The 26,860-nt window shown below is 35.7% G+C and overlaps 2 protein-coding genes across 4 annotated transcripts in view; one reads left to right on the forward strand and one right to left on the reverse strand.

Annotated features, from left to right (window-relative positions):
* The window catches only part of LOC128213996 (uncharacterized), a 40,052-nt gene extending 33,330 nt beyond the window's left edge, over positions 1-6,722 (forward strand). The window contains exons 59-73 of the mRNA XM_052920149.1: positions 127-202; positions 498-531; positions 731-872; positions 1,094-1,202; positions 1,416-1,589; positions 1,735-1,888; positions 2,192-2,255; positions 2,598-2,685; positions 3,240-3,439; positions 3,534-3,731; positions 4,366-4,480; positions 4,674-4,742; positions 4,950-5,076; positions 5,614-5,746; positions 6,245-6,722. Coding sequence (XP_052776109.1) covers positions 127-202; positions 498-531; positions 731-872; positions 1,094-1,202; positions 1,416-1,589; positions 1,735-1,888; positions 2,192-2,255; positions 2,598-2,685; positions 3,240-3,439; positions 3,534-3,731; positions 4,366-4,480; positions 4,674-4,742; positions 4,950-5,076; positions 5,614-5,746; positions 6,245-6,403 — 1,842 coding nt within the window. The 3' untranslated portion in view covers positions 6,404-6,722. The remainder of the gene's footprint in view (positions 1-126; positions 203-497; positions 532-730; positions 873-1,093; positions 1,203-1,415; positions 1,590-1,734; positions 1,889-2,191; positions 2,256-2,597; positions 2,686-3,239; positions 3,440-3,533; positions 3,732-4,365; positions 4,481-4,673; positions 4,743-4,949; positions 5,077-5,613; positions 5,747-6,244) is intronic.
* Positions 6,723-13,845: 7,123 nt separating this feature from the next.
* Positions 13,846-26,535, reverse strand: LOC128213478 (low-density lipoprotein receptor-related protein 8-like). 3 transcript variants are annotated; one of them, XR_008257740.1, is made up of 18 exons: positions 26,324-26,535; positions 25,720-25,836; positions 24,423-24,551; positions 24,167-24,295; positions 23,872-23,991; positions 23,393-23,656; positions 23,114-23,236; positions 22,638-22,775; positions 22,322-22,345; positions 21,286-21,537; positions 20,887-21,055; positions 20,398-20,646; positions 20,039-20,178; positions 19,617-19,898; positions 18,984-19,342; positions 18,506-18,631; positions 17,259-18,347; positions 13,846-16,848 (listed from the first exon to the last, which is right to left on the reverse strand). XR_008257740.1 is itself a non-coding variant. In XM_052919217.1 (17 exons), exons 1-17 carry the CDS (start codon positions 26,385-26,387, stop codon positions 18,309-18,311), a joined length of 2,724 nt encoding a protein of 907 aa, XP_052775177.1. In that variant the 5' UTR covers positions 26,388-26,535; the 3' UTR covers positions 13,846-18,308. The 3 variants fall into 3 exon arrangements, 2 of the variants coding, with proteins under 2 accessions (XP_052775177.1, XP_052775178.1); XM_052919217.1 differs by having other exon boundaries at positions 13,846-18,347; XM_052919218.1 differs by lacking the exon at positions 22,322-22,345 and having other exon boundaries at positions 13,846-18,347; positions 26,324-26,534.
* Between the last annotated feature and the right edge of the window lie 325 nt (positions 26,536-26,860).

Raw genomic sequence — 26,860 nt, forward strand, 5'->3', positions numbered from 1 at the left:
TTATTTTAATTAACTAAGAACATTCGAGTGCGATGTAAAACATGCACAATTTAGTAACATGAATTAGTCGTATATTTACCATTCCTTAAAATAATATATGGTATTTTTCGCTTGTTTCGTTTTTAGTTATGGCTAACTGCTAAACGACAAGGTCTACGCACGGCAACGTTCTTTTGGCCAGGGTCGGATGTGGAAATAAACGGTAGTATTGATTTTAAGCGAATGTATATATCCATTATTTAGTCCACAGGCTCTGGGTCATAAATATAAATTCCAAATCAATAATAATCATCAACTATAGTATCCACTTAAGTTGTAATCTATCACAATATTAAACAAAAAACATGGAATGATAAAAATAATTTAAAACACACACCGGTAGTGTTTGTCATATTGGGTGAGTATTTCATTAGTGTTTGTTGATGATTTAACGATGTACCAGTATAAGCACTGACGCTGGTATTTTGTGTGTTCTAAATAGCAATGATGTTTTGTAGGATCGTATCCGGACATTTGGAGAAAGTACGACGGGTAGGTAGCCTGAATTACATTTATAATCTTAAGTATTAAATTAGTTATACTGAGTTTCCATATAATTGAACAATGTCAATAAGATAAAAAAGCAAACTTTCGGTTTAGAAAGGTCACATGAAAACAACATTTTTTTCTTGTTGCACAATACAATGCACACATATTTAAAGTATTTTGTAAAAGAAAAGTTCATGGTCAGGTCTGTGTCATACTTTGCTCGAACGCAAGAAGTGTTGTCTTGGATGTCTTTGCCAAAAGGAGAGAGGCCGGACTTCGTAACGCTCTACTTTGACGAACCTGACCTAGCTGGCCACAAGTACGGTCCGAGTAATGAGAAAGAGGTATTGACTTTAATATTTCGATAGGGTAAAGTTAACCACTAAAACAACAGGTACTAGAAATAAAGATTTCAAGAGATATTCGGCCACTGTTTTGTATAAATGACGCCATGTAGTTATACATTTCAGATACTACATTCTACATGTTATTTCTTTTTCGACTATGTTAAAAAGTTAAAGCAGTTCACTGTTCCTGTATTATTCATTGCACTGTTTTGTTTCAGATCGGTGCAGCGTTGAAAAGGGTAGACGACACACTTGCATATTTGATGGAAGGCCTTGTACACAGAAACCTACACAATTGTGTCAATCTTGTTATCATCGCTGATCATGGTTAAGTTCCTGTTGTTTGCTCTCTGGCATTTAAGAAATAATTGCATGGCAGACAAGGCAACACTAACAGCAACAGCTCGTAACCGTCCGTAGCATTTAAACATATCAACTATAATTATTAGCTTAAATCCAAAGCTAGAAGTATAGAAACCAAATACTAGTAGTTGTAAAAAGAAATGATGTATATAACAATAATATTTATACTGTTTCCAGGAATGAGCGATGTTAAGTGTAATCAAGTCCTCAAGATGCAATACCACGTACCAAACTTAGACTACAGTTACCTTACCAGCAACTTTTGGGTATGGGATGGCGCTTTTGGTAGGATAGCTGACACTTATAAATACAACGGCACTGTAAGAGGACCATACCCCGTAGACATACCAGGTACTGTTGCGGTTATTGCAACGTCCAACACAAATGCTGTATGTCGTATATAATAGAGTAATTGGAATAAAAAAATTATTTCTTTATAAATGCAGTTCGATTTTTGCATCTGTAAATCACCAAAACATAATATGTATATTTGCAGCTCCGTCTGATGATATAGTTGCGAATCTGACTTGCGCCAGTCCGCATATGAATGTGTTTACGAAGCCCATCATGCCTGTCCGCCACCATTACACCAATAACATCAGAATCGACAACATCATTCTCGACATGGATCCAGGGTGGCAAGTTACACGGTATCAAACTGTTACATTGCAGCTTTAAAGAACTGTTATTTTATGAGTTTAGACATCCTTTCGGCCAAAAAGGGTTTCTTAAAGGAACTCCGGTGTCCCCATTGAAATTAGACCACATTCTCGCGGAGCATTGTGTCAGTGTTACTATACAAATTTTAAATAACTTATAAATAAATAATGATTGAAAAAAAATACAATCGTTGTAAAATAAACATTGTTTAATTGTACCAACAACTCGTTGTTTTACTGTTTTGATATTGATACTCGGAACTGTCGTCGGTTGATTTTCCATCATTTTTTCAGGTATTATGTAAGTTCTTGCACTGGCGGGACCCATGGATACGATAATATATATCGTTCAATGGAAGTAAGACCCTCGTTTATATGAATTATCTGTATTTGAATATCCACATCAGCGTTTTCTTGTGTTTTAATCGACCATACCCACATTATTAATCTAATATATAACGAGATTGATTTACATGAATGTCTACTGGGCAAATGCTCCTGTCTCTATAGTCCCATGTTCATAACTCACTCATTTGTATAATGCTACCTAAGTTTATACAAGGGGACGTTACCATGACTGTCAGTGAAACGCCTCAATCAAACTGAGAGTGATGTTTGAATACTTAATTTAAGCTAATGTAGGATACCTCTCATTCTCATATAGGAATCGCTCAGTTGACCTTGTTTTTGTTTTTTGCAGGCCCTTTTCCTAGCACATGGACCGGCGTTTAAATGGAACCTTACAGTTGATGCATTTGAAAACATCGAATTGTATAATATGTTCTCAGGTAATATTGTTGTGGACTATGTGTTGACTTAATGTGTCCAAATGGCTTTCTCTTGATATTGCCATTATATGGATGTCTTAATATTACCGCGATGGGGCTGGCTGTTGTTCAATCTCGACGCCAACAATAATACAGGTTTCTTTGTTTTCTAACTTATTTAATTATTGCTTTGCCGGCGAAAGATAAAACACACCAATGGAACACCCTGTTTTCCTACAAAGGTACCCTCCTTTTGCGTCGCTTTTTATCCCCAATTATACAATAATATGTTTTTGTTGTGAAGATAACTGATTTAAACACACATTTTGGGGGGCCATACATTTGAATACAAGCGTATGAAATAAATATTTTGAATAAAGTAATAGTTAACATTCTTCTCTCCATTTTTGTAACGTACCTCTACTGCGTTAAACGTGAAAAGTAATGGAAGCCTGGTGGACCAAATGCTATTTTTGGTGTGTTACCTTCGCATTATGTACAATAAAAACGCATTGATATGTGTCTGTGGCTACGAATAATACATATTGCTGGGCAGTTTTATTATTATATTTCAGACATTTTGAATATCACCGCTTCCCCGAACAACGGTACAGCTGGATCCCTCGACCATCTGCTGCAGAATCCAAGAACGCATTCAACAGAAACATTCACACCCTATGTTGAGACTTCCAAGTTTTCAACTGCTGAAGAGTATGCTACTATAACGAGCGGAAACCCTTGTTTTAGGAATTGCATTTCATTTACAAAAGAACATGTAAGTTTATAACGGCGTTTACTTAACTTGCATATTTCGAAATCAACGGGGCAGAGTTATCAATTACTATATATTTTTTGTATTTGTTTTCCAGATGCGCACATTGTGTGAGAATGTTACATCAAGTAATACAAATGACAAGCACATTCCATTTGGACAACCGGAGCTTGAAAGTGTATACTTTTCTAAACGAAAAGTCGTAATTTCACATTTACCTGTTGCGACCATCGGATATGACCAAGATCAAGATGCGTCTTTTTGGGTCTCACAAACATTTACCAATGTGCGAGAGGTGAGTGTTGTGTATTAGATATAAGTGGACTACATTAATGAGATCTCGGAAGCAATAGCGCGATATATATTGCCTAATTAGAGCAAAACGAGTGTCGAACTTCTTCACTTATCTGGTGTCGAGTTGCGGTGTTATGTCAAAGATGCACTCGTACTCCCCAATAAGATTTACCACAATTAATGCAATTGTTTTATTACATGTATATCAAAAAGGATGCATAAATGTCGAAAACAATGATTCTTATGAAGGATACCGAGTTTAATTTGAAAGAAAGGTGCAGAAAACACTTTATTTCTACCTTATGAAGGGATAGTAGATCACAGTAAATCTTTTAGCACTCACCAATCATTTATATTTTGGCGTTTTCAGCCATTAAATATACGGTTACAATCTTAATATCAGTTATTCATATGTTCCATAAATGCATTATTCAGTAAGTAGTTAAAGGTATTTCTCTCAAAATTTATGTTTGTTATACATTTGTATGTATTGATTTTGAATAAGAGTGTCACTTTAATAGTAATTATTGATGTCCATGTATATATGCATACCAATTAAAGTGCGTGATTCCGTGATTGGTTTTATATGTGGTTGATACCTGTATTCATTTGACGTATTCCATTTTATATTTCAGAATATAAGTGCAGATTCCGGTTGTTCATTACCGGATCCAAATATATTTAAAAATGTTTCCGGGTCAAGGATCTGTTCTACAGATGATGCTGTGTCCACCAGCACGCTTCTCCTAGGTAAGAATTCAGATAAGTGCCTTTCGTTTACAAAGTCACAGTAGCTCCTGCCTGCTGGGAATTGTTTTCAATTATTCTAAATGCTATAAACATGTGGATTATGTTGCAGCATTAATGTAACGAGAACTTATAACATTACATGGCCAATTATGTTAGATATCAAAACATGTACTTCTTCCATGAACATTTTCAGGAGATCAAAGTGGCATGTTTGACTTCGTATCTTCAACAATGGCGATCATGAAAACCGGATTTTTAAACAGTACGTCTTGTAGCTTATCATATCAAGCAAATCACAGTATATCGCATTATACCATTTGAAATGACCATGTACAAACACATATAGTCGAGTTGAGTATATTTTAAAATGACAGAAAAATACAGCAATTATAAAGGCTTGATTATATGCTTGATGACAGTAAATGATTCTAAATCTTGTACCTAAATGTTTATTTTACTGTTTTTAAAGATGTATGGACACCGCTGCTCACTTTTCTACGCGAAGCTGTGGTCATGCAAACAGAAGTTAATGTGGTTGTTGGACCTGCATTTGATCACAACTTTGACAGCCTTCCAGACTTAATATCACACAATAGGTTGGATAAAACTTGCATGCCCCGTTATGTTCCTAGTACATGTGAAGTATCAATTAACGCGTCAACTTTTGTGCTATGTCGATGCACATCATAAATAAGAGCTTACTTTTTATAGTCAGTTTAATGAATACCACATATATTATGTACGGCAATGGACCAAAAGCTTATGTTCAGTAACAGCATGACAAATGCATTTTTTTCAACGAATGGAAATTCAATTTGTTGGATTTCTTTTCGTTGTCTTTAGATTTTGATCCATTGTTCATGGTGCATTTAGAGACCCTGGTCCATTGTTCACCGTACATTTAGAGAACTTGGTCCACGGCGCGCCGTACATTTAGAGACATCGGTCTATTGTTCACGGTGCATTTAAAGACCTTTGTCCACTGTGCACTGTATATTTGGAGACATTGGTCTATTTTCCACGATGCATTTAAAGACATTGGTCCAATTGGTGATTAAGGCATTAGTATTCGACGTACACATGTATGTTGAATGTTACAATTGTTTTAATTAAACCACAATTTCCTTTTTCAGTACGTTGATGACGCCAAGTCATTTCTACATTGTACTGTCCCATTGTTCCGGGGATAGTTTATCCAAAGATTGCCAAAACAAATCTATATCCTCTTATATACTACCTCATACCGAAAACATCACAATATGCAAGGTACGATGTTTTGCTCTAACATATATGGTACAATAATGAGTGAACACACTTAATATATAACTCTATATTTTTACTTAAATTCTTTTTTGTTATTATTATGCACCAGTCAGTTGTAACCACGCCCCCCAGGTCTGGGGAATAGCGGGGACTTTGACTAACGGTCCAGCCAATCCCGGGTAAAATCACTGTCCTGCGGTGACAAACTGCTGGTAAAATCCCCGCCAAGTGCCCTCGCACCCAGGAATACCTAGGTAAGGCCCATTCCCCACTATTTTTGGAGCGAAAACAGAACCAACGCATTCACTCGGCACCGCGGGGCCACCTGAAAGGCAAACACAGACTATCCCTGGTATACCCCCGGACCTTGGGGCCGTGGCTACAATTGACTGATAGATTAATGCACCATACTTCTTGCCAGTTTATATTCTGTCGACGGTTTCGTTTGTGTAATGATTTACTGAGATAAATTGAGTAATTATGATTATGTTCTCCTTACAGAATTTCAGCATGTACATGTTAGAAAACGAGGCTCGCCTGCGAGATGTGGAAATCCTAACTGGCCTCTCCTTCCTGTCCGACCTTTCAACATCTGTGAAAGTTCAGTTGAAAACTCGGCTCCCGGTATCCCGTGTATCAACAGCGTTAGGAGAGAATTGAAATATTTATTTGTTCTGAGTAATATGTACGTACGGCTAAGTCGGAAGTAACATTCCCTGGAATTAATTAGAAGACTCGACATTGAGTATTGCCTATGCTGAAGACAAAAAGAATTAATGGAATCAACTTCCCATGAACTCGTCTTGTTATCTGTGACAGGTTTAACTTTGTCATGTGCAGAATTATCAGCATCATTAACAATAAACAATCAAAAAGGATAGTGACTCTAGATGCATCCTTATGTACGTCATTATCATCCATTATGTGTTTTTGTTTGATTTTGGTTATAAAATGTTATATTAGTAAACGCTAAACAGAGCATTAAGATATTGTTGTCTTGACGAATAATTATGAATACGTTTATGAAAATGCTCACTTTTCACAACATATGTTAAGATTAACGTACAAGTGTCCTTTGTTCGGATGGTTTTCCATACAAAATGTATCCATGGTGTTTTGGCGTCGGTGTTCCATTATCAGTGTTGACATGATTGAAGGTTTACAGAAAGGGACTAACTGCATCCAGTACAAGCGGTGACATTTTGAATGGGAATTTCAAAGTTAACTTGCCTCTAAGCATGGTTTATATTTAAATAATAAACTCCTTAAATACAAATTGTCTCGTACCGTGACATAGTTTCGATTTTCGATCGAAAACGAACAACTGCCTTCTCTAGATAGGTGTCGACCAAGTCGACACAATCAATGCTTCAATGCATGTTTTGTATAAAAATGACACCACGCTTACTATCACCTTATAAATACCTACCATTACATTTTGAGCAGCCTATCAAGATCAAAGGTGTTACCCTTGTCCAGGTTAATTGTCACTAATATTTCGATCGAAAAAAATCAATCAATCGTGTGTGGATTATGGGTTTGGAAGCATCTAGTAAATATATATCCTGTAGATAGTTCAATATTATATATTTTCCAGGCTTGTGCTCGACTCACAGGAGTAAATCACTCGTACCTGTAAAATTATTTCTAGTGCAGTGGTTGTATCCCTTGAAGTATAATCGACGAATTGTAAAATTTAATGCGCCTGTGCCACTTGTGTGCAGGACCGTTCACCCCGATGATAACACGCATTGCAGTACACAGAGGCTACCATGATATAAAATGAATCCTTGGATGGGATCATGAATATTGTTTTTTTTTTTTTTTAACTAATATGGAAACTGCGACATCGTCTGTCCTTGCCGAATGTGGCCATGAATGTGGCCATGAATGAACGGCCATGACATATGATTTAAGGACGTTTAAATACATTCAAAATATACATGTAAACCAAATTTTAGAAAGCCTTTTATCAATACATGTTATCATGGACCCGCGACGATAAAATAAAAAAAAGATATTTAAAAGATTGAGACGTTTTGACTCATACTGTGAGTGAACGAACACGATTGTTTATATGACGTAGTTTATCGAGCTATTGCAAAATATTAAGATAGCTTAAACACCGTGATAAGCTGATAACATTAAGCCAAATATGTTTAAGCTCGCCCAAATATGGGTTCGGTATGCAGGTTTGTAAACATTCGACTGTAAACATGAATGGTTATACTTTTGGGGAACGTGAAACTAAACCTCATGTCGGCATTGACGACATTATCGAATTACCAACCTGCGTTCATACGGTTAATTTGAATTAAGTGCCAATTTTTTTAAACGGTTCGACTTGTTTTGTCGTCAAATAAGTACCAAAATAAAAGACAAAAACATACATAAATAACAGAGTGTATGTCAAAAAATATGTATATCTGCCAAATGAACAAATATTTTATATATTTTAAAGCAAAGAGGAAAAACGCAGTACAAAGATAGTCTTACTATGGATCGCTCGTCCCGGTCAGGTCGAGGTGTGTCTATTCTTATACAAGGAAGACTGCCTGTATCACTTACATGTCGTCATGATATTCTAAATATTTCGGCTTAAAATGTATTATAATAAGCTGAAACTGTATGCCCTCTATACATGCTCTGTTCCTTTGGATCTTTAATTAAATTAAAAAAAAAAAGGTTCACAAGCGAATTCAGTGGTGTGACATATTCTCAAAGTTTTAATTTTTACAGTTAATGAAGCTTTGTACTTGAAATTAACTTTCATATAGTTGTAAAAGTATACCTTTGGGCTTTCAAATGATTGTAAGAGTTATAAACACAGAAGATATCTTACTACTACAGTAATGTGTCTATTTTGGTACAAGAAATCCACGTTCATCATGACTTTAATGCGATAATGTTTTTTGAGGTTTTACAAAACATGTCAAACTGGGAACTTAAAGAAATCCCATTAAGTTTTTGACTTTTTTTTGTAGAATATAAACAACAATATAATAACAATATTTAAACATCAACACTTCAAATTCGCTCAATTGTAAATGATCATTGAAAAAAATGTGACAAAAGATTATTTATTTTGCCGAAAAGCGATACGGTAACGCTTGAAATTCAATCATTTACGGTTTGGGTGTACTCAATTCTTCTTCAATGAGTCTGGCAGTTGCTGTGTCGTCTTTACCCATAGAACTAAAATAAAATAACTGAATAACAACAACTCTCAAAATAAGAAATGTTGCCATCTAAAATCTGTGAAATTGTCCCTTTAACTAAACCAGCCATTACTGGTTGTTGTGATGAATGAGTATAGATGCTAATCAGGTCACCGTGAGACAAGAGGATACAATTAGTTTGTAGTGTTTACCAAACCTGTTGTTTCGTGATAATTGAAGCTGATTAGTGTTATAATGGTTGCAACTGAAACAAGTTCGTGTTGGTAAACATTGCTGATATGATACATAAATATGTAGGACACTGTTTTATCATTGGAAAAGTACTGTATGATGAAATAGTTGTGCATAAAACGGGACCAAGCACAAAAATCCAGTCTTCAGAAACATTGGCACTTCTTATACGTTTATTGGCACAGTTTCTTGTAAATTGTATTCTTTAAGTAAGTTCCGAATTTGGCAAACGGCCAAATCAGTTTATACATATTTCAATATTGTAAATGACCTGTCAATGTAAAACGTAGATTCTATTAAATAGAAAAAGCCCTACAGATAATGTCACCTTAGCTGTTCTATGGTTCATTCAAACCCTGGTTTACCAAACAAATTAAATAAAAGACATATAAATGCTTGTCCTTGGTTCAAAAAGGAAAACCTTAGTTCAATAAAACATATATATAATATTTACATTAAATGACCCAGTCAAGTATTATGTCGATCGAACACATACATGTCCTGCAAAGTCAGTCTGCGAAGTTTTTCAGACGCATCATAAAAAATAATTACAATTAAACCTAACCATATTTCAAGATTTCATAACGCTCGACTAATAAACAGCACGTCCATGCATTTTTAGTATACATCTTATTGTTCAAATGTAAATTTAAGCCTCAGAAAGAAGTCATAAACCTATTTAAAACAAAACGTTTACATGACAATAACAGCTTGACACATACATCTAAGGAAAGCAGGCGGTAGTTATTGTAACGTTTAAAATATACGTTTTTACGTTTATGTTTTACTTAAGGCGCTTGTTCAAACGAATGACTTTCGAAAGATTCGATTGTACGATCGTTTACATCAGTTTCAGATTTTAATTTAACTTTTGGAAGTTATATAGACAGAACTCGGAGGATACGAAAGCAGATTCTTTAGCACATGAAATATATGAAAACATAAAAATATATCACATGCTTCAAGGTCTTACTTATTTGTAGTATTTAGGCAGAACGTCCTCATATATAAGCAAGCTACAACATTGCATTATTATGAGTATAGCACGAGTGGCGCGATGTTGTGTCGGGCGATGATGTTTTGTCTGGAATTGTACGTTGTCTGGAACAAAGTCACGTCCTTGGCAACTCGCTTTCATAATGCAGCATGTCAATAATATGTGTGCAGACTAAAATATACATCTAGTTATTTGTTTTTAACCTGAAGTAAAAATAAATAGAACATAGAAGACACATTTCATATTTTAGCATGAGTAGCATTTCAAAATCAGTAAATATTTACTAAATACGAGCATGAAATGGCCTTATAAATGTGTTGACAAGGACATCCTGGTTTGAAGGACGTGTAACCTTGATTTGTTCTTGCTCGAAATGAAATTAAATGCTGTTTTATCGATTTTAAGTAATTTGAAGTGTTTGAAGTTTTCCTCTAGTAAGTCATGCATTTAAAATATCACTGCCAAGCTATTCACCGTGTTAAGATTACCAAATCTCATTTGTTGTTTATTTGATCTGCTTATGTATCTTTCATTACATCCAGGACTTTGTATAGTTTTTTAAAAAATAAAGTTTCACATCAGAAGTTAAAGTTCCGGCTTTCTTAAACACTTAATGCGGAAAACTGCGGCAACCAAATGGAAACTAGCTGATAATTTTGAGTTTTCGTTACTAAAACTACCTGACTAGTTTTCTGCCTCAAGGTAAACACCTTGAATGGTTGTCGACTCGAGGTACATAGTGGGTGAAACACTAGAGTATTATCAAGGAGAAGAACAAATTACATATATGAAGGCCAAATACTATTTAAACTGCTTAACCCATTGACCGATATCCTAAAACAATCCCTTGTCAAATGTATTGCTTTTTGATCATGTTGATATAGAATTAGTCCTTTACAACGTTTCAGTCAAACATGAAAGACCATTGAATCTTAATAATTTATGTAAAGGCCTATTGATATTTCTGTTCAGAAGAGAATCGTACGATATCGTCTGATTCAGCCCACACGACCTATCCTGAACCAGACGAATATATTAGGCCGCTTGCGTGGTTGTCAGGCCATAAACGGTCTTTCTTTTGAACACACGTAGAGATAGCAAACTCTTTATCCTGTAACAGATTTTAACGACATTCCCTTTAAGATGAAACAGCATGGCTAGCGATGTTCCGAGTCTATGTCCGGAAATAGGTAAACATGTACAAATAAAACAACATGTGCCGACTTATGGACTGTTATTAAATTTTCAATATAACTATATATAGACACAACTTTTTTAAACCACGTTTTTTCATAGTTTACAACAGACGTCAATATCGAGACGTCTGTCATTTGTATAGGTTCCAGCTACATATGCTGATACTGTCATCAATTCTTCGTTAACCGCATTCAGTGCGTCTTGTCACAAGTTGTGAAAACGATTAAAGAAGTCGAAATACGCCTATATACTGACAGAACACAAACAAGTCCATACATTGCAATAAACTGCATGGTGATATTGCTGATGGGGATACGATCTATATTGATAAATGAAACACTGCTTCGTATTTGTCCTTCAAATATGCAACGAATGAAGAAGTATGAAAGTAATGCACCTTTCAATTGTAACCACGCCCCCCGTCACCCCCTTCCCGCCAAATGTCCCCGCACCCCAGGTAAGGCCTATTCCCCGCTATTTTGAAGCGAAGACAAAACCACCGCATTCACCCGGCAATGCGGGGCCATATGGATGGTAAAAACACGGCCCATTTCCCCGGCTATCCCCGGCATGCCCCCGGACTGGTGAATAAGGACGCTAATAAAATGTGTGCTGTGTAATTCAAGTGCATTGCAATTACCTATGTGAAGACTAGTTTTCATGTTGGTATGCTTTTTATTAACAATTTAAAAATATGCAAATACCCAAACGTTATAATTACAGTCGAACTCCGTTGGCTCGAACTCGCTTGTCTCGATTTCATCGTTGGCTCGAACTGGATCTAAAGGACCGATTTCTAAATACTGATTATTAAAACTCCCGCTTGGCTCGAAATCCCCGAGGCTCGAGGTTTTTTCGCCGGTCCCTTAGAGTTCGAGCCAACGGGGTTCGACTGTATACAGTAAATTAGAATTATGTTCCATGTTTTGACTATTTAGCAGTAAACCTAATACCAATTGGAAGACAAAACTAAATGCAAGCCATAGATCTGAAATTCTGACATGAAAGCACGCTGGCAGCGCTCCATGATATGCTCCGTGCAATGAATAGATTGTTTTTGCCAAGTATTTATGAAGCACGAACACTTTATTACCAGTACCATTATTATGTCTCTTAATCGTATAATGTATGCGATATTTTGTATTTTCGCAAAAGCTTACTTGACAGCTTTTGAATATCACAAAGTAAAAAAGCAGAAAATTCTGTACAAGAATTCAAAAGAAAAGAAGGACGCATTCAAAGAAAATTGTTCGTCCACGCAATATCTAATAGGATGAATGTAGCGCAAAATATTGAAACCATCGGCATAAATATAAAATAAGTTGCTTTAATGTCAAGTGAGAAGACATTTCAATGTCTATGTGTTTTTATTGCACGAGTATTTTCGGTGTTCAGAATGTCCTTTATTCAAGGTCTTGAAGATTTTATATTACGGTTTGTTTTAGTGCATCGACTCCACGTTTTTTAAGATTGATGATACCCTTGACATCTTGCGAAGTTTCGTCTTTGCCACCTATCAACGAAATATCGTCTGCTCCACTCGTAACCAAAATGATGCGCCATAAATTCAATGTCTGTACTTGAATGGGTTAACGCGAACAATACAGTAATGCGATCTAGAGAGGTATAATATACAAAATATGTCGGTATTTTGAAATCTAGCCAACGCTGTCATGCAACTCTACATTCTGTATTTTTCCATTAAGTTTTGAACCTTAATAAATTGTATAATAAACTTCAGTCATGGTTATGTAAATATCGAGTTTGCTGAAGAATACGGATTGAGGAGTGTAGGTAAACAGCCATGTAATATTGTACGGCTATCGTTAAGTAAATGTTCCACTTTGTATACTCGAACAGTTAAGTCTGCCGGACAGGAAACGCTAAATATAAACGTTATACCTGTACCTCGTGATAAATGTACTGTTACTTGCCTCGTGATGAAAAATGCACTGGTACAAGTATCATGATAAATGTACTGCTACTAGCCTCGTGATAAATGTAGTTTTACTAGCCTCGTGATAAATGCACTGTTACTAGCCTCGTGATAAATGTAGTTTTACTAGCCTCGTGGTAAATGCGTTGTTACCAGCCTCGTGATAAATGTACTGTTACTAGCCTCGTGATAAATGTACTGTTACTAGCCTCGTGATAAATGTACTGTTACTAGCCTCGTGATAAATGCACTGGTACAAGTCTCATGATAAACGTAGTTTTACTAGCCTGTGATAAATGTACTGTTACTAGCCTCGTGATAAATGTACTGCTACTAGTCTCGTGATAAATGTACTGTTACTAGCCTCGTGATAAATGTACTGTTACTAGCCTCGTGATAAATGTACTGTTACTAGCCTCGTGATAAATGCACTGGTACAAGTCTCATGATAAACGTAGTTTTACTAGCCTGTGATAAATGTATTGCTACTAGCCTCGTGATAAATGCACTGTTACTAGCATTGCGACTAATGCTCTGCTAATATAAAAACGAGAAGAAAACATTCATTTTAATATGTTTTTATTTCAGAATTTATTTTTTTCTGCATTTTAAATAACCAGTATACAAACAAATTATGACGATGAAAAACAGCTCATACCTAACATTCATCTTCATATGCACAATAAATAATTATTTCTCTGCATAATGTTTCCCATCAGCAACTGGCAACATGTACTGAACAACAGGATAAAAACCAAGATCACCGGAGGGGGAGAAAAGATGAAGTTACATGAGCATACACACTACATAGAAACCCTAAAATAGTTATATATACAACTTCATACAGGAGGAATTTGATAAAACAAATACTACAGACTGATATCAGCCGTCACCACGAACAGTCGGGAAACTTGTGCAGAGAAAGTAGCACTCGCAGACATCAAGCATAAACATATAACCATAGAAAACAGAGCCTCAACATGACTCATAACATTAAATTAAGATTTCTCTTGTATACATGGCATATCAAGTTACATTTGCGCAACAATATCTTGCAAGTTTATGAGCAGGCAAAAATCTAGGATTTTATTTACATAGTATTTACACAACATAGAGAAACATCGTTTCCAGATATTAAAAGAGGACAGAAAACGAACATAAATTGAGTAAAAAATAAGAAATTAAATATAAATTCGAAATAACTAAGGAATGGAGATTCTCATATTAATAGTATCTACTTGACAAAACAATTCATTTACAGGAGAAAAACTATTGTGAAAAATTAATTAAATGCAAACATGCAGGAAGGACTGTAAATGAAATAAAAAAAACACGCACTTGTTCGTGCAACACCATGCAGGGGAAATAAATAGGGTCATATTTACAAGACAATGTCACAACCAAAGAAAAACTTGAGCTAACGATTGAAAGTGGACCATTTACGGTAAAATCAGTTAAATTTGTGGCAACTCATAGATAGGCTATTTGATATAATCATTAATTTGGTAAATGAATACATTAGTTAAATTACAAAGGTTACACAAAATAAATCGTACAAACGACTATGCTTAGTTTGAATGGCAGGAAACTGTTTACAGTGTAAACAGACATAGTATTAACGGTATACTCATATAATGCCACCATTGAGCTTGCATTTTACCCATTTGGATCAACATGGCAATATTATGCGCTTTGAACATGGTAGTATATAATGAACATGACCATATGGACTCACTTTATAATGATTACAGCACCTTTTTGTTCCTCACTCTTCACCATTTAAATGCATCACTTGAAGAGATGATAATATATTTTGTCTCTTAACATTAAGTAATAATCATGTTAAAAGCATTGGGATTGTCTTTGGTAGTTATTTCATATACCGCCAGTTAAACAGATTGTTGAAAAACAAGTTCAATTAATAATAACGTGACAAAATAGAAACTTACTTAGCACTTCGCAATAAAGGCCAAAATTAGTATTTACAAAATGTATAAAACAAGTAGTAATAAACACTCTTTCATGCTAACAATTATTCAAGTTCCCAAAGGGAATAACAACTCGGAATGGTAACAGACTATATCACTCCGTAAATAACAGAAAGCACAAGTTATAAAGTACAAAATAGCACTAAATTCAAATATTTACATATGGCTATTTCAACATGAACAAGAAACACGTACATCCACAGTAACTCTTGAAGACAATCCACTTTTGATGGTAATTGCAATCTAATTACTTGAACATGTTATGTTCATGCTTTGTAACTTGAACTCCTTCGTTTACATTCTACATGAAAACATGATTGCACATTAAACGTTGAAAGGTAATATATACATGTTACACAGCAAAGACAATTATACAGGGATGATAACAGAGCCAAGTTGCCAATCCTGAAAATGTCTGCGTGGGGTTCAGGGGGCCGCTTAAGGCTCCCGATGGGTCCAGGGCAAAGCCCTGGTGGGGGGACAAGGGGGGCGAAGCCCCCCGAAGCTTTCTGTATTTCAGGGATTCTAATACCCTTTTTTGCCTTAGAATAGTGTTCAAGGAGTACACCTTCCGGTTTGGTAGATATAATTATGTTCAACACGAGACATCCACAATCAGAACAATTATCAGGAATCTTAGCAGTGAAGTTCAACACCTTTGTCTTTAAACAAAGTTAAATTTACTCTTTTTTACCTGAAGTCACAGGCATTAGACATGTACCTGACATTTTGGTTCAGTTGTCCACTTCCCATAAAACTCAACTGGCTATGACCAAATGCCTGTGTATGAACAGATGAACAGTCTACACTGTGGGATGTTTGATTTATAATAATGAACAACATATCAATTATCATGCATGCAAATGTTTATTGTAAAAGTGGTATTTATTCAATTTTTATGTATCATAAGAGTATTTATTCCATTTTCTGCACATTTGATGAGAATATAATGTTATTAATTATTATATATATTATTCAAAGTAATATCCAAACGGGACTTAAATGCTTTGGCAGCGTGGCCGTTGTTGACATGGTGGACATTGACGTATTCTGGTCCCCAAGCCAGATTTTTTCGCCTCATGGTGTTTCATGAGTCCAGTAGCACACGAACTAGATTGTCCCACTGCAGTTCAAGTCTCTCAAACAGGCTTTCAAATTCTATGAACATTGATTTAGAATCAGCCCTTGTGATTTTTAAGGAGGCCAGATATCTCAACACTATTTCTTTCTCTATAGCAGAAAAATAGCTGCAACAGTTTTCTCATTGTTTGTGTTTGTTGACTTGTCTTAGTTGAAACAAAACCGAGATCCATTAACTCCTCCACATGTTCATCATTGAAATGGCTAGCCACTCCGTAAGTCATCTTGTATAATGCTGTACACCTTTGAAGTTTTAATTTGCTGAGAGCTTTTGTATCTTTGGCAAGTGTCTTAAGTAAGACACACTACTGTGGTGCCAGGGAGCATGTTCAGCCATAAATCCAAGTATCATGGCCTCTGGATTGAACTGTCAGTCATTGACAGGAACAACTGGATGAGGTGTTTTTCATCCCTGACTTTTGTAACCATCAACATACCTGGATGGGGAAATACAAATTACAACTATAGAATTAAAATCTCACTCAAACTGGGTTCTCAAGAAGTTTTGTTGAACCGTCTCAAATAGAAAATAAAATGACTGCCTCTACGTAATATATATTACTACTACAAAATATTTATTCATGTTTTTTTTTAAATTTGAACCAAACCAATTTTCATTTGAACCTCCCATTATGGTCAACAGTCAAAGATAATGAGAATAATAAAGAAACGGTTTACAGCGTAAACTTCAATCGGCCAAATAAAAATCGATTATTATGACACAATCCGAATCGGGATGTCCGAAATAATGCTACATGCGCAAAATTCATTCTCAGTTTGATCACTTTCTATTAACTTAAAAAGAAACGTTTCGGGAATTTCTCTTAAAAATAAATGGCAAATATACCCTTAAAATCGACGAATCCATGTTTTTAGAACTTGGTGGTGGTCTTTTTTTCCAATTTTCCAATACCCGTTTATTCGCCTTCGTCGTCTGTCATATCCGGATACGACCATCCGGATACTGTCTTCTAGTCCCATCGGTAATATCCGTAATCACCGGGTGCTATCTTAACCAATCATATAGCTCGATTGCCAAGACGTAGATAGGTTCGTTAATTTCCGCCATTACACTTCCGGAAAACTCACCTTTCGTACCCATATTGTTCGAACTGAGCTCGAATCGTTCCCTGTACCCCTCCCCCCTAGAAAAAAACTCAACGGATTTACATTAATCTCAAAATCGATCCGTGAGTCCTTAAATCCGGAATTCCGGATTAATCCGGAATTTTATCATCCCTGATTATAATTGCCAGGAAAGTGTTATAAAGCAGAGAATGTGTCCTTGGAACACCAAAAGGTAACGTTGAACAAAAAGCATGAAACGATCTAATATGAGCTATCACAAAAAGCTACATTAATGCAAGTTTGTCTTTCAGAATGTGGATTGGCACACGGAAATCTGACATTCTATGAGGAATGTGAGCAGATGATCAGCACAATTCTCCAGCATCACTCTACAAATACTAACAGAATACTCCTGATATGTCGTTTTAAGACTGGCCGTAAGTTACTACAATAGAAACATCCTCCTATGTAAACAGGTCTGGTCCCAGGGGCAGCGAGCAGTGTTACTGGAGTCGAGCCAACCATGCTATCCTTTGAAGTTTTTGTGATGGAAAGGCGCATGTTTTGTAGCTAGCTCAATCTGTAGTAATCGCTGCATCAACACGATTAAAACTAATAATTTATACTTAAAGCAAGATGATCACTACATCCATGTGAAAGTTGTATAAGTGTTAACTTGGACGGCTTGCTTTGATGATTGTAGAACTTCAGCTGTACTATTAAGTCAGATCTGTGTCTCTGTGACAGTAGACGGTGTAGAGTATTATGGCCAGTGTGGATGTTTGTTCCAGAAAATGTATTGTATCTTGCAAACTAACTGCCTAACTCATCAAACAATTTCATCTGGGTTGGTCAAGTTTTCTCTCTCCTAAAAACAGACAAAAACTTATGATTAAAAAGTTGGCATATTACATATTCCAAATCATTGTAATATAATATGAGTCGATCAGTAGTTATATATTTAATATCTTTTTGAAGATCACAAACTTTCAATAGAAGATATAAAGTGGAATACGAAATGCTTACTGGTTCATTAGCTCTAATATGGATCATATCATCATCTTTAGTGGTTGTTTTCCTATAGACAGGGTTGTCAAAGTTGAGGATTTTCTTGTTGTTGGCCTTGTATCGTCTGTAGATCAATACACCAACCTGGAGAGACAAAAATATTCTTCTTATAAACTCATTGTAAATTTCATATGATACTGTAACATGTACTGTTATTGAGAAGCTTGATGATCGATTCAAACCCAGACAAGCTGTTGCATCGTATCAACCAAATCCAACACATTTAACAAACAGTTAAAGGTTAAACCATACAAAGGGCTTTGCCAACCTCACCATTCTACCATCTTTATGAGCTCACAGCAACAGCTGCGAATTTCATGAAAGCTTTCATCATATGCTAAGGAACCCTTTACAATGCTAAGAAAACACATTGTCAGCACCTTTTTTAAAATCTTTTATACAGTATATATGCTAGCTAAATTGCTAGTACACCTACCACAAATGCCAGAATGATAACACCAGCAATGATGCTTCCTGCAACGATAGCGATGGTTCCATTTCCTTTGGCCTCTGGTGTAACAGGATGATCAATGGATTCGGTGCTCCCAGCAACAACAGTGTATCCCGACTTGTTGGTGGTAACTGGCCCTGGCTGGGATGTTGGGGCTTTGGTTGGTTCTGGGGCTTTGGTTGTTGGTCTAGGCTCGTGGGTGCAGTTAGTGCCAATGATGTTGGTATCGGGACAGCTGGTGACACATTCCACATTGAGGTCCTTTGTGGCATCGCGGGGCATGGGGAAACACATATCGCCACACTTCCTCTCCTCACAAAGCTGCTTGATTAATGCTGCTGATGCTATACAAGGAATGAAGAAAATCATAAGCAAAGAATTCATTGTTAATTGCCAAATAATTGCTTACAGGTTGTTAAATTACCAAAAATTATATATATATATATATATATATATATATATATATATATATATATATATATTGTCTGCAACAACAATGACCGCTTTTTAAAATCCTAAACAGCAATATGAAAAAAGTATTTTTTATAAGAACATATAAATGTTAGATAGCTGATAGTTAGACACCATATCAATGTTTGAAAGCATAATTTAACTTACATCTGTTTTGCTTGAGCGGATGGTAGACCTTGATATCCATGACAGAGTAAGATCCAAGGTTGAGAGTTTTAGGGTTGAGACCAGTGACCTTGTGTACAGATCTAATGGAGTTGGTGGTCCAGTCTGTCCAGTAGAGGGAATCCTCAAACACGGCGATGGCAAATGGCTTCTGGATGTCTTTCGCATCCTCAAAGATAAAGCGGGGATTTTTCAGATCCATATCAGCGCTACCAATCTTGTGCAGTTTGGCATCGATCCAGTACACCTTGCGGCTCACATAATCTGAAAAAATTAAAAATATGTAGGGATCACACATAAAAACATTGAGGAGTGCCAAAACTTTCAATGAATTTTAAATATGCTGTATTCATGTTTAAAAAATAAAAATTAACCATAAAATTCAATGCAAATATTTAACGTACCAATTGTGAGTCCATTTGGCCAGCCGAGATGCACACTTCCAACTTTCGTGAGGGCATTTTCACTCCTCTTGGGGCACACGCCGTTCATACCGCACATTTCAATCTTGGCATCTTTGTTCCAGTCAGTCCAGTACATTTGTCTGCAAAGTATAATGGTTGCTATTACACCAATAACAATTGACAAGATTTTAAAAAACCTTATAATTATTAGAATGTTAATTATCTGAAATAGGCGAAGAATAAATAGTTACAATATTTTTAAATGCAAATTTACTTAATAGTACTTATATATCCTTGGAATTACTGTAACAGGGTAAAACACTTGATTAGTCATAAGAGAAATGCATCAGAAAACCTACCCATATTCTGGATCAAGGGCAATAGCTCTGGGGTCAGACAGCCCTGTGGTGATTACAGCATGCTTGTTGGCTCCGTTGTAGTCTGCAACCATGATCTTATCTGCCTGGTAGTCAGTCCAGTAGATTCGCTTGAAAAGCCAGTCCACAGCAATACCGTCAGAGGAAAAAGCCTGGTTGCCTTCTTTGCCAACTATCACCATGACGTCCTGACCTGTCATCATGCCAGTTTGGTCGTGGTTGATATTTGCCCTGTAACAATCATATCACATTGCACATAAAGAGGTTTGTACTTTGCTTTTGTTTACTTTTAACAGAGGCGCAGGATTTTGTCAAATTACAAAAAAATATTCTGTACTAGGACGAATATACACTACTTAATGTTTTTTTGTGCTTCAATTTTGGTCTGTTTTAATATTAACAGTAAAAAGATTGATGCTATTTATAAATTAAAATTACATGTTATAAAATTTGTCACTCATGTAAGCTCACCTTTTGATGACCTCCTCAGCCCCATCAGTCCAGAACAAATATTTCTCCTCATGATCTACATCAATGCCAACACTGTTGGAGGTGGAATCTACAACGATGTCCATAAAGGTGTTGTCAGCACGCAGACGACGAATGTCCTTCCTGTTTGCGAACAGTAGCCAGGGGTGACCTGTAAAATGGACTAGAATCATTAAGACTGAAACATTATGCATATATATATATATACAGCTATACATCTCAATGAATTTATTCACACAATATTCAAGATCCAGCTTTTGAGTATTGCAAAGACTAGACTCATATATTGTTTTCATACAACTTCTTACTATTATATGATAATGAGATTTTGTATCAAGATTTTTACACTACTAGTGATTTTCATAAAATTTGACTACATACTCTCTGCTCTGCATTCTGTGTGCCTCATGAGAATGTAGCCCTCTTGACAGCTGCAGTGGTATCCTCCCTTCGTGTTAACGCACACCTGGGAACACATGCCCTCCTCCTTGCACTCGTCAATGTCCTTGCATGCACCATCATTCATCTGGAAACCCGTCTTGCATACGCACTCGCCCACAAATGTGTTGTTAACCGTCCTAGTGAGGCAATCAGCATGCTCCATACACGTTTTGTGACTGCATGGCTGTTTCACTGAAAAAGAGATTATTTATTCTATAAAACTGCCATCATTTATAAGCAAAGACATTAATGCTGTCAGTTTTATAACAAATACCTAGTGGAGATAAGAGACATGCATACATTATTTTTGTTATTTTATTCTTCCTTAAAATTCAAATATTATTTAATGTTACATTAAATTATTTTACAATTTAGGTTTAGACTTGAACAAGCTAACGTATTTGTCTTAATTCTTAAAAAAAACGTTTCATTTACAAGACAAAAATACAAAGATATGAAGCAAATGATGGAAATATGCTTTACACAAAAACAACACAATACATATGCCAGAACAAAAAGACAATATATTAATTGGAAAATTGTTAAAGCTTTAAACAGTCTTTATTGTGCAGTAGTTTGGAGTTGTTCATCCAATTTCATAAAGCAAACGAGAACTAGAAGCAAACTGAATATCAGCCCATTAACACTAATTTCACGAGAAAAAATGATACTGGTTGAAAATTAATGTCAACTAATGGAAGATTCTAAGGCATTTCAGCTATGATAAAAAGTTCTGGGTCTGTACTCCGAATGAGTTGACTCTTAACTTTGATAAGTATAAAATACAAGTTTCATGGAGATCATTTTTTGGCTTTTTTTTGTGTAACTACGGTGCAAACAAAGACACTAAATGTTAGAAACAAAACAATGACTGACGTATTTGGAGTTGCAACATGCATCATAATTGACTAGAGTACAAACACAATGGATAAACGAAGGATTTTATACATCAGAACTAGTATCTTTAGATTCATACCAGTTGCATTTCCTTCAATATTTGCTACAAAAATATATTTCTTTATTATTTCATTTATCAGTTTACAATGAAACAAACAGCTTACTTTCGAAGTTACGTCATTGTACATATTTTTGGAATTATAATGTTAATAATGCAGCATAATTAATGCATTCATAAATTCAAATTGCATTTCAATCAAGATTTCAAACAGGGAAGAAACCATAACTGAACAGAGAAAATGTGAGTATTGTGAACTTCGATGTTTGATTAATAGTGAATGTCATGATGAAAAACATTGGTACACACATTTTATAAGCCAACATTAAATACATACGTTTGCAAAGAGCAGAAGTCTCGTCCTGGGCGTTTTTACAATGAGCTATGCCATCACAAACTTCTTCAATGCTAATACACGTGGTTCCATCATTGTAACAGTCAAAACCACCACTCTCCTGGCAGGTTTTTTGCCAAACTGAAAACCAGGCATAATAATAGGTAAACATTTTTTTGCATGGAAAAGGCAAACCAATAATTAAAGGTCTGCACGTGCATATAAAACAAGAGCAAAATGGAGAGGGCCCTAACACTCCGCTGTTGTTGTGTATTTGAGTCGAAAATGGGGCAACTCTGAAGTATAACACACAGTTATTGGCTTTGCTCTACCCATCCTCTAGCACTATGTGCATTCAATTTCATTTGAATATCTTAAAACCATTTAAAACAATGGCCAAGGATAAAATGTACAATTCACCAACGCAACCAGCACCAAGACCATCACATCATTTTTTCCAACTCAAAATGAATTATTACCGGCAGTGCAGTTGTTTTCATCCGAGCCATCCATGCAGTCATTGTTGTGGTCACAGGTCAGGGTCTTCGTAATGCACACCTTGTTGTCACACATAAACTCGTCTTCTGTGCAAGTGTAGACACCTGCAGAAAATAATACAACAATCACTCAGTGACCTTGTATGCTCATTTGAATGGTTTTGTTGTTATATTCCATCGTACTAATTTTTTAACTTTTAATCTTTCAAACAAACAGTTCCCATCTACAAACAACAAATTTATTAGCAGAATTACACTTACAACCAGAATCTTCTCCTTCATCTGAGCCATCAGTACAGTCTGGGTCCCCATCACATTTCCAAGAGTTGTGGATACATTCTCCAGAAGCCACACACTGAAACTCTGAGCTGGGATCACACACTTCCACTTCTGAAGGAGTTACACCTGTACAGTTCTCATCACTGTGGTCATTACAGTCAAAGTCGCCATCACAACGCCATGGAATGTCGATGCAACGCTTTCCATCAGCACACATGAACTCCTTTTCTGGGTCACATGATTTGGCTATAAACCAAAAAAGAGCACTTTAAAGTATGTCAGCAAAATATGTTAAAATGATAAGTGGACATTTTCATAAAATATTTTTGTAGTCCCAGTTCAATGTTTGTTCTACCGAAGATTTTGTAGCCTGGGAGCATATTTGTTTCAGACAGATTTTTACCAAGGTATGTGTGCATAGTATTTATCCCCCCCCCCCCCAATTCAATGAGAAAACGTACCTGCACATTTTGATTCTGATTCGTCGGAGCCATCCAAACAGTCCTTGTCCCCATCACACTCCCACTGGCTTGAAATGCACTGCTTGTTGTCACATGTGAACATGCTATCACCACAGCGATCTGAAATCCAAATAGAGATGGTTATTTCCTTCAAATCTTTTTCTTTAGATGTCGGATGTACTTGTGAAAACTCTATTTTATTGAAGCATTCTAGTATATATATGTACTACCGGTAGAATGACTTCAGAATTAAAGCATTAAACTTGCGGTTGCTGATTTCTGTGAACATTCTTACCAGTAGCGGTACAGTTGCTTTCATCGGAGTTATCAGTGCAATCTGGCACACCATCGCAGAGCCATTCGGTGTCAATACACTGCTTGTCTGTGGCACAGTAGAACTGAGTCCCTTCGCATTCTTGGTGTCCTTTGAAGTAATAAAATGTATTCTCATAATGTGCTTCCGATTATTGCCAAAAGCAACAAAATTAAATTTGATATTACCGTTTTGATAATAATTTAATTGTCTCCAAGGATAAAACAAGTCAACATACCTTTGCACATTTTTGAATCTTCATCTTCACCATTTTCACAGTCGGGTTCACCGTCACATTTCCATTTGCTAGGGATGCAGGTGCCATTAACTGAGCACGGAAACTCGGTCTCTGCACACGTTTTGGCAGCTTTAGAAGTAAAATCAAGGTTTTACTAATAACGAGCATTTTACTGGTCAGTTTTACTTTCAAATGTTTAAAATATCAAGGAAAAAAGTTCAGAATAAAATGTTATTTATTTTATTATTGTTTTTATTTTTCAAATTAGGTGCATAATTACTCTACTGGCTAAGGTCACAAATGCAAACACTTTTTTAGCATTCATCTTCCAGAGTTTTTGTTGTAGCAAGTTAACATTTTCCTAGAAATGTCTTTTGTTAATGTGTTAATATCTATTAACAATCTTATCAATTTTATGTGGAAAATTATTCATTTCACTGACAGTAAATAACCCTTCAATTCATGCTATAGAGGGCACAAATAGCAAACACTTTAAAAGATCTAATTTTATTAAGATCATAAATCATTTTAAAACTAATTTTTGGCAATGTAGAAACAGATGAGTGGTATAAGTTTTAATTGAATATATAAGACAAATTAAAAACAAATACTTTAAAAACTAAGTATTAATAGTAATAAACTGCCAAAAGTCAACCTCCCAAATAAACATGTACATCAAATTATAATTAATAAGTATGCTTCTTCATTTAACACTCAGCTGCCAAAATGTTTTTTTTTTGTATTACTGCTGTTTCTCAAAATCATGTGATTCCCAAATGTAATGGTAAGGCGTGATTTCTATAAATTTGTAAATGTCTTCTTTGTTATAAACAACAGGGCAGTATGCTTCTCTATCAGACACATTCTATAAAAATGAGTGGCAACATAATAACTAAAAACGTATTATTTATATTTCATCATTTATAGAAATCGGAATGAATGGAATGTATCGTAATCTAGAAATTTCATCATCATGCCAACCATTGATTGAACTTTCAAATAACCTCTGAGGTCAAGACTTTGCCTTAATTTCATTGGCTGAAATATCAGACCATTCCCCATAAGCCAATCGAATCGCTTTGACCTGACCTACTTTCACAGTGAATACACACCGGTGTCTATAGTCAGTTCGACAAAACTGAACTAGTGCCACACCCCCTTTTTTGCATTTTAATTGGATTTAAAAGTAAACTTTGCTTAAATTTAATACAGATAAAAAATAATCGATGTAAAAGCATACCGACAGCTGTCAAACGAATGTATTGCATTTACTTTTGAATCTACGGACAAAACTTACGACAGCTGTTCTCATCGGACTTGTCTGAACAGTCAGCATCCCCATCACACTTCCAACTCAACGGAACGCATTTTTCTCCATCAGTACATTCCATCTGACCATATCCACAGTCCAATGCTACAAAAAAATTAGAGCCCTTTAAAACCCTAAATCAGAACAGAATCGTATACAGATACACGTTTCAATCCGAAAGACTTTGATGATTGAAACAGACTATAGACGTTTCAACGCTCAGCAAATACCTTGAAATAGCGAGACGGTTCATTATCATTTTCTTATCTAAGTAAATGTTCATGAAATAACACTAATATTTGAGCATTTAAATTATATGCTTATAATAATAATCGTACAGTACATTCATACAGATATAAATCATTAAATGAACAGAACTCGAGAAATCCCCGTTATTAATTCGCGGCTCAACGGCACCGGTTCCACGTGTTTTTCGTCTGGTGGATTTCTGTCATGAAATACCCATGCCAAATCAAAAAAGGGTACGCATGGAAAGTGGGATCACTGCTGATGGTTGTTTTTAACATTTATTTAGTTTTTCGTCAACAATCACGAACTGTCAAATATTTGAAACAAGAAACTGAATCCTCACCTTGACATTGAACCACTATTCCAACAAACAGCAGTAATATCCTTGCTAGTTCCACAAGATGCATTTCTTATTTCTATTTTCTTGAATTTAAACTCCTCGACTGTTTTAAGAATGTTTAAATGTGAGAGAAATATCTTCGGTCGAGTCAGTTCCACACGATCGTATTATGTTAGACGTATCGTGAGTAAAGGAAGTAATGCGTCAGCGGTTGGCAAGATCAAATTGACCAATGAAAAGGCATCTGGCGATGGGGTGATCAAAACCGGTTAAATTGGCTGCTCTATTTACTCCCCCATATTTAAAGCTGGCACAGTTTACTCCCTATAGTTCAAACTACGCAGCAGTTACATCCCTTTCATATACAGTTATTCAGCAAGACGAGACTTAAAAATATAACATGATTGTAAATAATTGAGTCATTATATTTATACCTCGTCGTTTATTTACAATATGATATTATTAAAATATATATGAATACATGTTTACATATTCACGTTTTTTTTTTTTTAATTAAAGCACATGTAGGCGCACAGGGCC

This window comes from Mya arenaria, chromosome 13, assembly GCF_026914265.1.
Source record: "Mya arenaria isolate MELC-2E11 chromosome 13, ASM2691426v1".
In the NCBI taxonomy this organism is placed as follows: domain Eukaryota; kingdom Metazoa; phylum Mollusca; class Bivalvia; order Myida; family Myidae; genus Mya; species Mya arenaria.